Raw genomic sequence first — 14,447 nt, 5'->3', positions numbered from 1 at the left:
CATGATGCGCTGGGGGTTGGGGGGGGGGGGGGTGTAGCCTCACGGCAAGGGTTAATACAATTTCTGCATGGAGTTCTTCTTTAACTATAAATTTAAAGAGGATCTGAACTGTAGAAGCTGTGACCCCCACCTAAAAAAAAGCAGACGTAGGGTAAAGGCCCTAGTCACCAGCATTGCTTGTGGTCTCCCTGCAGCTGATCTTTTCCCTAGTACTGACTTGCTGTGCCTGTGTGAAGTTAACCATTCTGGTAGAGATTTAAAAGTCCTGATACATCTTTATTCAATGTAGGGTTGAGCGGACAATCTAAAAATAGCAGATGCGTTTTGGGGGCTCATTCAAATACCCCCTTCATCGGGGCTTACTATGGAAGTACATGAATTAGGACTGTGAAGGCTTAAAATGGATACTGTTTTGTCTAGTATGTGAGAATGCATAGAGCTTGTCTGCATTTGATTTGGCTGCTGATTTTGTTAGGCAGGACTTTGCTCCCTCATGATAAGTGGTCTGATGACTGATGAAGGTACAATCAAGTAGCAGCAGCAGAAGAGGTGCAGAGATCACAGGTCCACTGAATGAATGAAGAAGGGAGATGTTTCCACTGCAGCTTCCTCTACGGCAAGGAGAACTGTGATCAGCACAGTAGTGACATCAGCCAACCTCACTTCAGTTGTAGTGAGACTAGCAGTCAGTGATTGTTCACTCCAGCCCACATATCAAAATGGGTGTGGGCTGGTGTCACAAAATTACAATTTATTCAATTGCATGGAGTACGGTAACATAAGGAAGATTTGTTAACTAGAATGCCAGTAGACTGGGACTTTTCAGGTACCACAAACACTTAAACTTCAATTTGATAAAATTATATATAGGGTATAGAGGTTTTTTTGTTTTATTTTTCCTAGGCATTTATTCCTGGTTGTCACTCTACTAGGGAGATTTTTCCTTTCTCCCTGTCTCTGTAATACCAGTAGACAAAATATGGAGTGCAGTTGTCAACAGGAGAGGAAGGTACAGACCGTAGTGAATTTTTTAAAAATAAAAATCCTCCATATAGGGACAGGGACAATGATAGAATCCCATCAGAGGTTTAAAGGAGAACTATGAGGTGAGTGCTTTTCACTCACCTCATAGTTCTAGCCGACCTGTGACAATGAGACTGTCACAGGTCAGCTCAGTAGATCGGGAGGTGAGCGAACACATACGGCGTTCGCTCACCTCTCCATCCTGTCACAGCCCTCTGCCGTGACAGTCGAGGGGCTGGATTCCCCCCTCCCGCTCCGATCCGCCAGCGCTGACTGGCGGAACGGACGGGTACAGCTGGCTCTGCCTCCAGCTAGGCAGAGCCAGCTGTCAGTCATGCACAATTGTCGGGATCCGCTTCAGCTGCGGCGTCTCGCGGTATACTGAGCCTAGGGTGACGGGAGGGCGCTAGTTTGTGTCCTCCCGTTACCCTAAGGAGAACTATGGGGAAAAGACTTAACCCCATAGTTCTCCTTTAAACCCTTCTTGGTCTATGTAAAACAAAAGAGAATGTTTGGCTGGAGTTGAGCTTTAATTAGAAATTCCTTCCATGTTCTAGATCTAGAAGGTACCTGCTGAATTTCTGCATGTCATATAAAAGCAACCTGCTGTCTTATCAACAATTGCAACATCCACATGCACTACTATTATCAAATGTGACCTAGGGCAGATAGAGGATCTATTGGAAAAAAAGTTAAATATGGCAAACAGGCTTGTCATACATGCATAGCTTTCTCCATCCATGCTAAACATCATGGATGGAGGAATCACCTCTGCCAACTATTCTATTCACACAGTCGGCACCCGCAGTCTGCAACTAAATGGGTGCAGTCACTGTACAACTCGAAAACAAATTTCAGTCAATGTTGGTTGAGCTGAGTGGTGCTGACATGGCCACCCACGGTTCAAATTCCAGCCAATGAGGCAGGGATAGACCAACATTTGAGCCGTGTGTGGTTACCTTTACTATGACTGATACATCAAATGTATTACAGACATATTTAGGTGGCTGAAAAGATCAGTCCATCCAGAGCTGATAATTCAGTTTTGTTACTGCAGGGGGTGTGAATTGCAATTTCTTACCGTATTTCTCTCTAATTATTCCTAGCAGTTATGCTCTGCTTCTTTAATCATGTCAGTTTTGGATGTACTTGACCCATTGTAAGATATTTTGAGTTCTTTTTAAGCTCATAATACTGTGTATAAATAACCTGATGTAATGCATATCTTTATATTATATTCCTATTATAATTCTACCAACAGCTCAACTTAATGCTGGCCATACATTCTACAAACTGATTATACAATCTCCTTTAAATCTAACGAAAATATGTAATATAAGGATGGATCTAAACAATCCATTCAATATATATCAAAATTGGGAAAGTCCTTGCACTGCATAGCTGTTGGTAGATTGTACAATCAGATGAAGTGTATGGTCACCCTAAGGGTCCCCACACACCTTACGATTATCGTACGATAATCGCGGGAAATCCCGCGATCGTACGATGATCGTAAGGTGTGTGGAAGCCGTGCGACCTCTACTACTGTACGGTTGCACGACTTTAAACTTACGGACATGTTTGAAAACCCGCCGAGCATCGTACGATGTTCGGCGGGTTTGTGGCATGTCCGTACGATAACAGCCGCACGGGCCAGTGTGCGCAAGCGCACACTGCCCGTTCGGCATTGCGGTCATCGGAAGCCCGCCCCTCAGGGGGCGTGGCTTGCGATCATCGCAAGTACGATCTGTCTATGCAACATAGGCAGATCGTACGTTTTTTTAAGTACCTTACAACCATCGCAAGACAAAAGTACAAAAGTCTTGCGATGGTTGTAAGGTGTGTGCCCAGCCTAAGGGTCCCCACACACCTTACGATTATCGTACGATAATCGCGGGAAATCCCGCGATCGTACGATGATCGTAAGGTGTGTGGAAGCCGTGCGACCTCTACTACTGTACAGTCGCACGACTTTAAACTTACGGACATGTTTGAAAACCCGCTGAGCATCGTACGATGTTCGGCGGGTTTGTGGCATGTCTGTACGATAACAGCCGCACGGGCCGGTGTGCGCAAGCGCACACTGCCCGTTCGGCATTGCGGTCATCGGAAGCCCGCCCCTCGGGGCATGGCTTGCGATCATCGCAAGTACGATCTGCTTGCGATCATCGCAAGTCTTGCGATGGTTGTAAGGTGTGTGCCCAGCCTAAGACAATGTCAGTGTAGCATGATTTTAGACACTGGGAACTGGAGTGGAAAATATTTAAGCATGTTGTATATCTGAAATTGAAAAAAGTGAGGACTTTATTAGTTGTAGCCGTGTATTGTGATAGGGGTAGTTGAATCTCAAGGCTACACAGAACTGCTTATGTTTTGTAAGGTTTATGCCTTTGCTTTTATATTCTAGTTGTATGGTTAGCTGTATGACATATTTTTTTTTTAACTACAAAGCAGATAACTTTTGTTATATTGTTTTTACGCTTTACAGAAGTGATTTCCCAGAATTCTTCTGTATCTTACTACACTCCAGCCACTCGTAATTCTCAGAACCCTTCTCCTGTAAACGAACATCACCGGCCTTCAGTTGTGGGACGCAGCAGTCAGAGACTTCGAGGAGATGGACAAGATTGGGATGCTACATCTTCTAGGTTGGTGTCTCAAGATTTCAGGCTTGGCCTTTTGCATCCATCATAAAAGTCATTACAAACTCTAAGTAGAAAAATAAAATTAGAAAATGATATAAAAATTCACATCAATCTGGAATGAAATTAACATGCATTAACCAGATGAATAGATGCGATGCGGGTGCTGTGCAAGATGTATGTAAAATTTCTGAGCTCAATAATAAGTCGGCACTGTATAGACGTACTTTATATTAATATACAATGTATCAAAATAATGACACAAAATGTAAAGTGATGGTGCTTTTCATATCCCTAAGTAAATGTATTGGCCATAATAGAAAAAAATATTGGCTATAAGAAAATACAATCTGCAGGGAAAAAAATTGAAATTGATTCCAAAGTATGCCATTAGAAAGGTTTGCTTTTTTTGTTCCAGTATTGATGAAATTGGCATCAAGAAGACTGTCTCAGATGAGGTCCTAATTTATGGGTCAGCAAACTGGCTGTTACACAATTTCATCTATCCAGAGTTAATCTCTCTGCTTTCAACAATAAGATGCTCTCTTACAGCTGTAAGGAGTTGATTTGTAAATTACACTCATCTCAAGGTTCTGCTGCACCTCTCAATAAAAAAAGCTCCCACAACATGATATTGTGTATGTTTTACTGGTCATTTGTGTCTTCTCTGTGCTTATCCTATATCATTTCCAGCATCCAGCAAGGAAAACCCTCTATTTTATGCTATAATTTTTATGTGTCTAACATTTCCAAGCATATTTCAGAATTTGCCCTTTTTGTAATTAAATTTGTCCGATCTATAAAATTAAGTTTTTTTTGTTTTGTATGCAGGTGATTGCATTCAAAATTGCTGTAGATTGTTGCTAACTCTGAGAGGTTTTCATTTTGTTAGCGCAAAGTTATAATTGGTGTGAGGTGTTTATTGTGTCACATTATTGGCATTAAATGTTTTATTTGTTATTGTGACTTGGATTTCTGTTTTTTTCTAAGTGGAAACAGCATTCAAGCTCAAGCCAATTCTCGGACATCACACTTGTCACCATTAGACAGAGGTCATGCAGACCCACCAGAAGTGGAAAATGAAGACACGCTGGATCTGCAGTTTCAGCAACTCGGTCTCCCTCAGTTCTGTGTGTTGGTTTTGGAGAGCGCAACGCCACTGTTGAAGTCAGGTCAGTCACTTAACATATATGAAGCATGCAGCTATTGTTATCTAGTAACCTGACAGGCAATTTTATTAGAACAAAAGAGTCATGCACTGAAACATTGCAGTGTATTCTGTAACTAAAATGGTATTGCTATTTTTGCATGTTCTTCGCAGGAGGTTAATGGATTTCTCCCAGTGGGTGAATGTTCCTGCCTGAAAACATGGGTCCCTCTCAACCACAATAGGGTCAGAGACAGAGTCAAGGGACAGAGATTATCATAAAAGATCTCAGAGGATAGACAATATCATTATCACACTTAAAGCAGTGGTTGATGGGGCCTTTCTTCAAAAGCCTGGTTAAATCAACATTCAAAGAAGAAAGGTTTCCCCTATAATCACAACTCTGGACCTTGAATGAAAACACACCACCAAAATCTATGCAAAAACTGTGTATTGAAAAAATATATGTACAAATTTATTGAGAAAACAAAAAACAACAAAGAAAAAAAACCAACACCAAAAAGAATCCCAGACTTAAAACCATATAAAATCCCACAGCAAACACTATAGGGCCCTGTAATGTAGGAAATACATCAACATTCCTGTTGTGGAAGTCATGATCTGTATTTCAATTTAGCAATTTAACTTTCTTGAATGATAAAAATTATTTTTAGATGAAGATATGTAATCTAGTCCACACAACTTTGAACTTTTTGTGGCTGTACGGTTTCCAGATGAATTACCTTATGTCTGTTTATGAGGGGGTCCCCTGTTAAAGTTTCCAGCCCCCGCCAATTGATTGATTTCAATCTGTCATAATGGTCCCAGAGGCTGAGTTATGGTGCTATTCTTCCTCTGCTGGATTCTCCTTAGGAGTAAAGGGAGATTCCACCACTGATGCCTCTGATAAATATGGTGCTGATGATTTATTCAACTTTCCCTCCCTAAATATCTTCTTTTGTTTTTGCCAAAAAGGGTCAAAGATTCAGGCCATAGTAGTACCATATAGAAAACATAAATAAATAGTAAGAAAAAAAGCAAACAAAATCTGTTAAGTTAAATATATTTCTATTCTAATTATGTTGATATATAAGCAAAACAAATCTCTAAAAAGCAGCCATCAACTTTTGGTGAACACAGTGCGGAACACATTCATTACTAATGCATATTCCTTGGGCCACTACAATTTAATTAAAGGAGAAGTCATATTTAATAGGAAAGGCATTCAGTTCACATTAAAGTTTACATGTTCTGTTCTCTATCACCACTTTGTTTGGGGCGAATCTACTTTTAAACTAAAAAGTATTTTCATGCTGATTATGCTAAATGTTGTTTATTGCAGCATTCACTGATACTTCTTTTTGATGGTACGCATGTGATGCTCCAAACTGTGGAAGAAGGAAAATATCTAGAAAGCTTTTTCTGAAAAACGTAGTTAGTCTAAATGTGATTTCTTGATTGTACATCACAGGACACAGGGAGTTCACAAACCATTGGGCTTAAGCAAGCCAACTTTAGGTGATTGTATACTGGCAAATCAAAGCTGTAAGGACAGCCCTGTTTAACCCCTCCCACTCAAAGCCTTTCTCAGTTATTTGCTAGTGTCCTTACGTGATGCATGCCATCTCTCTGCTCTGGAAGAAGAACATCCTTTTTCTGCACTTCTACTTCAGGATTCTTCCAGCAACTTTTGTATTTAAGCACATATTTAGTAATCTATGGACACAGCAAAGGGCATCCTCTAACCATTTCTTCGTGAAAACCCATCAAAACATTTCTTATACTGGTCGCCAAACTACTCCAACTATGCTCTTCTCCAGCAGCCCTCTGTCTACTAGCTTGAAGGAGGAGACGGGTGAAGTGTCTTGCCTTGCTATGCCTGTGTGTTTGTGGAGATGCACATGGCTTACTAGCACACACAAAGTTTGCTCCATAGGACCCGGCAAGGGAAAGGAGCTACCCTAAAGCAGGATATCAGGGCCAATGCTCAGGCAACCAGCATATTCTGCAGAAAACTGAAAACTTTTACATGTAAAGGAGCAGCATTCATTGCAAGTGATTTTAATCAGCATTTTAAATAGCTTAAAAACATTTAGACTATCTCGACTCATGTAGCCTGCCTTCTCAACTGTATATTATGTCTACATTACCCTGGATGTCGTTCTGTATGGCTGGGGACGTTTTAGCCAGTTTGGCCTATATTTTGTATACATTTGGTTGTATTGCTGATTTTATTTTTGTTGTACTTTTGAAATCAATAAATACTTTGAAAGTAAAAAAAACAAAACATTTAGACTTTAGAATCACTTTTTAAGGATATGACGCGTGTATTTTTTGAATAGGGACTTAAAACAGTACTGTGTATTCTAGATGTAGATTACGTGGGACTTAAACACTGTTACTTTTATTCCCTATTTAATACAATGCAGGATCTTGTTAGCCTTTGCAGCAGCTGCCTGGCAGCAAGTGCAGATATTCAGTTTCATCTTTTGTTTGCCTCAGATTTCCCCAGAGTTGACCATTTAAATCTCTAACTAGAATGAATGTTACTTTGGCATAGACCTAGGTACATATTTTGCATTTTGCTACAATGATTGTAATTTGCTATATAGCTCATTCTTTTGTAGTGTTACAATAACATCAGCCTATTCTATGAAAGAAGAATACAGGAATTAAAATGGAGTTTACCACATTAGTTTCAGCCTGATAAAGAAATTGCATATTCTAAATAATATAGAAGGTTCCATAGTTTAGGTGGGAGGAGCAATCATTAGTGGTGTTGTATATCAAATAAAATGCTTACCTTGAAAATAAAAGATATAAAGAAGAAATTTGGGTGGTAGACTTTTGCAATGGAAGGGTTCCATCTCAGTGTTTGGCTTCCTTGTTCCTTTCTGCCCAGAAGTGTGCGCTTTGGCCCCCTTTCCACTGACAATGCACAAAATGTGCACCAAGCAGCCAGAGGACTTGATGAAACGGTTGCCTTAATGCAACACGCTTTAACTTGTATGCAATAGCTTACCACTATGAAACGGCATAGTGTAAAGGAGACATTAGTACTCCTAATAAATTATTTGGGGATAATTTAGTAGATAGTGTAACATGTAGGAGACACAAACAAGTCATTAGTGATGGGAGACTTCCTGTGCTGGCAGCTGATTGCCGGTATATGCAGAGATCGTTGCAAGGTAGAGGAAATCGGCAGCGCTGTCACTAAATGCCAAGTCCTCTCACTGGGGAGTGTTGAGTTTTTCGGTATAGCCCAAAATAGTACCAGTACCTGGCACATGTGCAGTAACAGTATGGAGGTAATAATATGGTGTCGCTACTACGCGTGTGCGGTAGCCTCAACATTCAAATGTATACCAGCACTACCACAAATGACGTACCCAGCACATCCAGAGTGATCCCTGCAGCATTTGAATCTGTGTTGCAATGAGACATGGCATTCTAATTTTTGGGCCCATCAGCTTACACCCCCCCCCATCCCCCAACTTTTACTGTGGGTTGCACAGGCACTGCAAATCTCCGGCCTGGCAGCTTACACTGCCAACACCCCTACTAACTTACTGTCAAGTTAATTAACCAAGTCAACTTAAACATGTTTAAGAGGCTTTTCAGTAATGGTCCTCTACTCCTCATACTAGCCAGTATCATTGGGGACAGGAAACCCATCACTGCATAGATATCTGTGCCTTTTGGCCTTGTTCCCCATTGCAAAAATGACAATGACAGAGGACAAAAGAGTGCTTACAACCTAAATTAGATGTTTGATTATTAGTTGGCATTTTATTTGTAGTAATTTACTCTTGTATTCATTCTTAATCTGTACATCTAAGATTTAAAGTCTTGGAGATGATCCTTTTTTGCAGATGTTTATTTATATTGCTGCTCAGAATATTTTTATTTTCGGATATTTGACAATGATGATGGTAACCCAGCAAAAATCTAATTTGCTGAAGGATTTTGGCTATTATTGAAGGTTTTCGATCTTATTTTGAACACAATAACTTTAATAATTTACATACATTTAAAACTACTGTAGGGTAATCCATTATATTTAATGGAGCAAAGCTGAACCAGTAATTTCCTGTCAGGTGATGTTACAGTATATGTTTTATAAATTGGTTGTAATACATTAGTGGGAATTTTGTGGCAAACAAAACTGGTTAGTTTGCTCACCTTTTTATAGTCAATCCCTTTGAGAGTTGTTAGTTTATTTATTGTTGATGAATTGTCATTAGAAAGCATGTTCATTTTCTTTACATACAGAAAGAAGAAAGATGATGCAACTTGTCCTTGAACTGCTTAGCGAAAACTTGGTACTGCTTTGTGATGCCATTTCAGAAAACGTATGGGAGGACCGGAGTCTCATAGGACAAGAACTGGTGAGATAGCAGCACTGTGATTATGGAAACATGCTATGCACTAAATATCTTGGACCAGCAATTAAATTTTGATACCAGCCATCGAGCCTATATTAAGTTTGCATCAATAAAAACATGCTCACAAAGCATTTCTTTATACACCAGGGTATGGAAGGCCTAAGCAGCAGTGCAGGTTGCTGTGGTAACCAGGGAGAAGGCAAATAATGAGACAACGTCAATAACACCTTTTTCTGATCTTTTTTCTTTCTTTCTTTTTCTTTCCTGAAAGGTTATGCATGGACAACAATCCAGCAAAATATGAACTTGATTATAAATGATTTTTGGAAAGGGTGGCTTTTTCTTGAGCACAGATGCAATAAATTCCACATCTCTTATATGATTTAAGCCTATTCCAATAATGTAATAAAAACTCACTTTTGTGCTTTCTTTTTACAGAGATGTAAACTGCTTTTCGTGCTGGATACACTTGGGGAGGCTATATTGTATCATAAAAATAACAATAGCTCTGAGAAGACTGACTCTTCTCTTGTGAACCACAGAATGGCATTTATCAGCATCTCTCTTTTTACAATGCGACTGCTGCAGACGCTTCTCCCGGTGGAAAAGGTGAGGGATGAAGAGCAATCCTGAAATGCAAAACCTTTTAAGCTTCTTTCTCTGGATTGTTTTTGTAAATATTAATACCCCAGTTAAGACTCGTTGGTCGTCTCTTTTGAACTGATATCTGCAGCTCGAGTTGGAGTGAGTTTACTCTTTAGATATAATGCTGCAGCTAAGAATTGTTTGTCTATAACTCCGAGTATTGATCTTTCAGTGGCCTATTTCAGGGCACTGTAATTAAGTTTGTACAGCAGTAGGTTTTAAGCTGAATACTCGTGGAATCCAACATGGTGTTAAGCTATAATACATATATATCACATTTTCCTTAGGGTAGAGCTACACAGGTGCCAGCCTTTTAAAAATATGCTTAGTGTAAGTGCTGGGTTGCACAACATGACTTCTTGGGAATTTTAAACTGTTTACAGAGGAGAATGCCCTAAAAATCTCAGAATGCATCTAAAGTGCATATATACTCTAACAATTAACTTCTCTTACCATTGAAAGTATATCTTTTTAATAAGTGTAAAAAAAATAATATATTTGTTGAGCACTTCCTGTGCACTTTGCCACACTCAAATCTCAAGCAGGGTTATAAATCCTGTCCAGTTAATTACTCTAGATTACAGAACACCTCCCACTTGGGTTATGGAGGTGAAGAGAGGGTGAGATGTTCTGTTCTCTAAATTGAAGCAAGAGCAAGTGGCCTAGAGTTTGAACGTTGCTCCTACAACCCAAATAAGTGGGCTCCTGACAGTTTCTCTCCTCCTTGCTGGACGCTGTGCTGTGTCAGGAAACACAGAGCAGCGCCCAGCGGGGAGGAGAGAAACTATGGATGGATGACACTTTCTGCATTTTGCCCAAGCGCCATTTTCGGCCGATATGTTTCAGCAGCCGAAATTTTGGTGCATCCCTAATTTATATATCATTTAACAAAAACTCAAAATTATTTTTTTTAGACATGGTGGACCTGGGAATTATAGCAAGTATGGCATATAACAGGTATGCAAGTTATAAAGAGGTTGGTATGGGCTAAAGTGGTTGTTAAGGGATGTGTGCTCTGTAAGTGCCACGTGTATTTTACTGGATGTGTAAAAATGATGTTAAGGAGTAACATATTATTGAGGGGAATTGATCAGTGCTGGAGCAGTTGCCCACAGCAACCAATCAGGTTTTCTTTTTCATTTTGATGGTTTAAAGTAGCATTAAGGTCTGGGCATTTGTTTTAACCTAAATGCAGTCTCTGCATTAGGGTAAAAACCGTCCAGTACCTTTTTTCTCTCCCACCCCCCCAAAACACACACACTTAGCTGTTAGCGCCTTGTCACTGCCGCTGGTCTTGAAGTGATCCTCCGTTCCCCGTTCTTTCTGTTTGCGGTGGAGGATATTTATGGCAGAGGAACCATGGGCTCCTTCTGTTATCAAACTGTTGGGCCGAGAGTGACCTGCCGCAGGGCTTTTTGCTTCTATGGATGCACACAGCCACTGCAGGCACGAGTATGCATGGGAACCTCTACAGCAGCTGCTTAGCTGATGGCGGCACCCGTGCTGCGGGTGGGGGATGAGCGCTGCTGGGACCCACTAGAAAACAAGGCATTAAACATTTTTAAATACAAAGAAAAGTAGATTTAGCTAACGGTGGGGGAAAAAACGAGACTTTAATATCACTTTAACTGAACAAACTGAAAGAGAGAAGCTGATTGGTTACCAATTGCTCCAGATTCTGTCTGCCCCAGCTTTGATAAATTCCCCCCACTGTGTATAGAGTGGTAAGCAAGCAGCAACCACAAACATGGTGTTCCTTGTGCCAGTGTTGTGTTGGAGCATCTTTGTGTTTTAAGTAGTTCATGTGTGCACCCAATCTTGGGGAACCAGAGCTGAAATACTAATGTTATCTAACTTTCAGCTTACTGAGTCCACTAAATGGTTATAATTAAGATTTATATAAGGTATCTCACATTCAAAAGGCTCCTGGCTGGCTGTTTAATTACAACGGCCAGCCTGGAAGCGTTTAAAGAAGAAGGCCAGTTAAAAAATGATTTTAACCTTTGCAGTGGGACTGCCCCATCACCGCAAGGGTTAAGTGCTAGTTTTTGTCTAGGTGCTAACAAAAATATTGGCAGACCATCTCAGCTGGCTCCTTGTTTCTGTGATCACTAAAGCGTGTTTCCTCCTAGCTACACAGATGGACTGCTCCTCAGTGTCCTCACTTCTATACACAGTCTATGCACAGTGTATAGAGCATGATTACACCAGGATCCTTAGACCACTGCAGCAGAGGGGGAGAGACTTTCCAGACAACGCTCGGATGGTCTGGTAAGTGTATTTTTTTTTTTGCACCTAAACACAAACAAGCACTTAACACTTGAAGTGCTTGGGTAGCCCCAATACAAGGGTTAATATTTTTTTTCCCCCAGGAGTTCTTCTTTAAAATAAATATTTATTGGATCTCTTACACAGAGAAGGCGGAACTAATAAACATAGAGTTTTAAATATTTTTTGGTAGGTATATTTCATTTTGTTAACAAGCGAGCGCAAAATATATCAGATACACTATAGAGATGTGGTTGGACAGACTCAAAGTCTGTTGTTACTTTATGAAGTAAAAACTGACAGCTTGTACGCAATATGTTACAGCTTCATCCCCTAGGCACCTTACTGAACCTGTCTTGCTATATGTCAGTTTAATCACAATTGCCTGCTTATGTCTGTGTATCTTTATCTCTGTGACGTACTTGAATTATGGTTTCATTCCATGGCATTTTTCTGGGCTTGTAACCTTATTATGAAGTTTCAAGCTGCTGAATAATTTTTCAGAATTATTGTTCAGTATAATGTGATGAGCCATAGTTAACGTTCAAAGATTTGCCAGTTAACTGGGAATTTAAAGAAGAAGGAAAGGCTACACAATAATCCACCTTTTAAACGTGGCTTCCTCATTGCTCTGATCCTCCCTACATACATTTTCTAATAAATTACTTTCTGAATACCTTATTATTTTATTACTTTTTAAGTCTTTTAATATGGTGTGTCTTGTGGAGGGCCTCTGCTGAATCCCATAGAGCAGTGACATCTCACTATAAAAACCACAATCACTGCTTCTAACAAGTGATATCTCACTGGCATCCATAGCTCCAAGGCAAAGAATGAACCGGAGCATTGTGATCACGTGATCACACATAGAAAAACTTAAAGTTATTTTTAACTTTCAAACTTTTTTTTCAATGATGAATCCCGATCAAACAAATATATACATTGCCCAGCAAAGTATTCCTTTGTATTTTTTTCTCCAAGCACTTACAGTCATCATGTTTCCAAACAACTTTCTCAGATCAGCTTCCCTAAACGCCCGGTCCAGTACAAGATCACGAGGGACAGAGCAGTCTCCAGCAGCTGTCCATCTACTAGAATGGAGAAGGAAGTAGGAAGCAGGGCAGTGACTTACCTTGCTGTGCCTGTGTGTTTGTGGAGACGCTCACAGCTTAATATCACACACAAGAGTGGCTCCACAGGAACCTGCAAGTGAAAGGAGACACGTTAAAACAGGAAATCAGGGCCAGTGTTTAGAGGACACGCTGATTCTGCAGGAAATTAAAGCTTATAAATATCAATTTATAGCAGAATCCATTGTAAGTGGTTCATTCAGCATTGAAATCAGCTTGCCCTGTCTGAATGTTCTTACTACTGTTGCTAACACAATAGCAAACATTATAGGAAACTTAGATTTTCACTACAGAACACAGCTGAATTTCAGTACTATTGGGTTCCTTCATGTCTGCTGATGACAAAATTTTTCTTAACAGACGACTGTTTTCTAGATAAAGCAGATTTAGCTGATTACTCCTAATATGGAACAATCCCTTCGGGGGCTTATCTTCAGATTAGACACTTTTTGCTGCACCTGAACAGAATACTGAACTTCACCAGGAATCTTACTCTGTTTAAAAAAAGGCTGCATTGGGGGTGGACCTACTAGACATTTGATTTCTTGGTTGCATTTCAACTGTGGGGGGGGGGAGTAAACCTGACCGATTGTCTACTCTATGTAGCAAATGGGAGAAAGGATTAGGCATTTCTTTTACAGATTAATCATGGCAGGAGGTTTGTATGGGGGTACACAAAAGCTCAGTCAGTAGCTGGGCACAACAGAGACTAATTACAAGATCTTTACATTCTGGTACCGGACTCCTTAGATTATTTCTAAGGCCTCATTCACACACAACGAGCGTATATGTGTGCACTATATGCAATCCCAGAATGCATCACATGTAATAGAATTTATAATGTGCTGTACGCGCGTATATGCGCATAAATACGCTGCCCGGACGCATCTCTGTTCCATTCTGTTTTTGCGCTTATATAAGCTACGCAAATATACGGCTCTATACGCGGCTGTGTGTATGGAGCCATTTATTTGCATAGGTTGCATATGGTACAATACGTGCGGCAGTGTGAATGAGGCCTAAGAAGTACCCAAATTTCCCCATACGTGTTGGCAACCAGATGGAGTGAGCTTCGTTTCTCATATATTTTGGACATGCCTGGTGCTTAAGCCATATTGTACTGAGATCCACAACATAATCTTTCAAGTTACGGGGACACGCTTACCATTCACCCCGGAAACATTTCTTTTAAATTGGCATGATGTCT

General features: G+C 40.2%; 1 protein-coding gene across 1 annotated transcript in view; it reads left to right on the top strand.

Moving 5' to 3' along the window:
* Positions 1 to 14,447, top strand: part of LOC108792405 (rotatin-like) — a gene marked incomplete at its 3' end in the record, with an annotated part of 117,168 nt that overhangs the window by 30,160 nt on the left and 72,561 nt on the right. Inside the window, exons 9-12 of the mRNA XM_018563179.1 lie at positions 3,512 to 3,671; positions 4,656 to 4,837; positions 9,085 to 9,200; positions 9,636 to 9,806. Of these exons, the coding sequence (XP_018418681.1) occupies positions 3,512 to 3,671; positions 4,656 to 4,837; positions 9,085 to 9,200; positions 9,636 to 9,806 (629 nt within the window). The remainder of the gene's footprint in view (positions 1 to 3,511; positions 3,672 to 4,655; positions 4,838 to 9,084; positions 9,201 to 9,635; positions 9,807 to 14,447) is intronic.

This window comes from Nanorana parkeri, unplaced genomic scaffold, assembly GCF_000935625.1.
Source record: "Nanorana parkeri isolate BGI_ZX_2015 unplaced genomic scaffold, ASM93562v1 scaffold638, whole genome shotgun sequence".
Classification (NCBI taxonomy): Eukaryota; Metazoa; Chordata; class Amphibia; order Anura; family Dicroglossidae; genus Nanorana; species Nanorana parkeri.
Note: the sequence above shows the minus strand (reverse complement) of the source record. Positions and strands in the feature narration are given on the sequence as shown.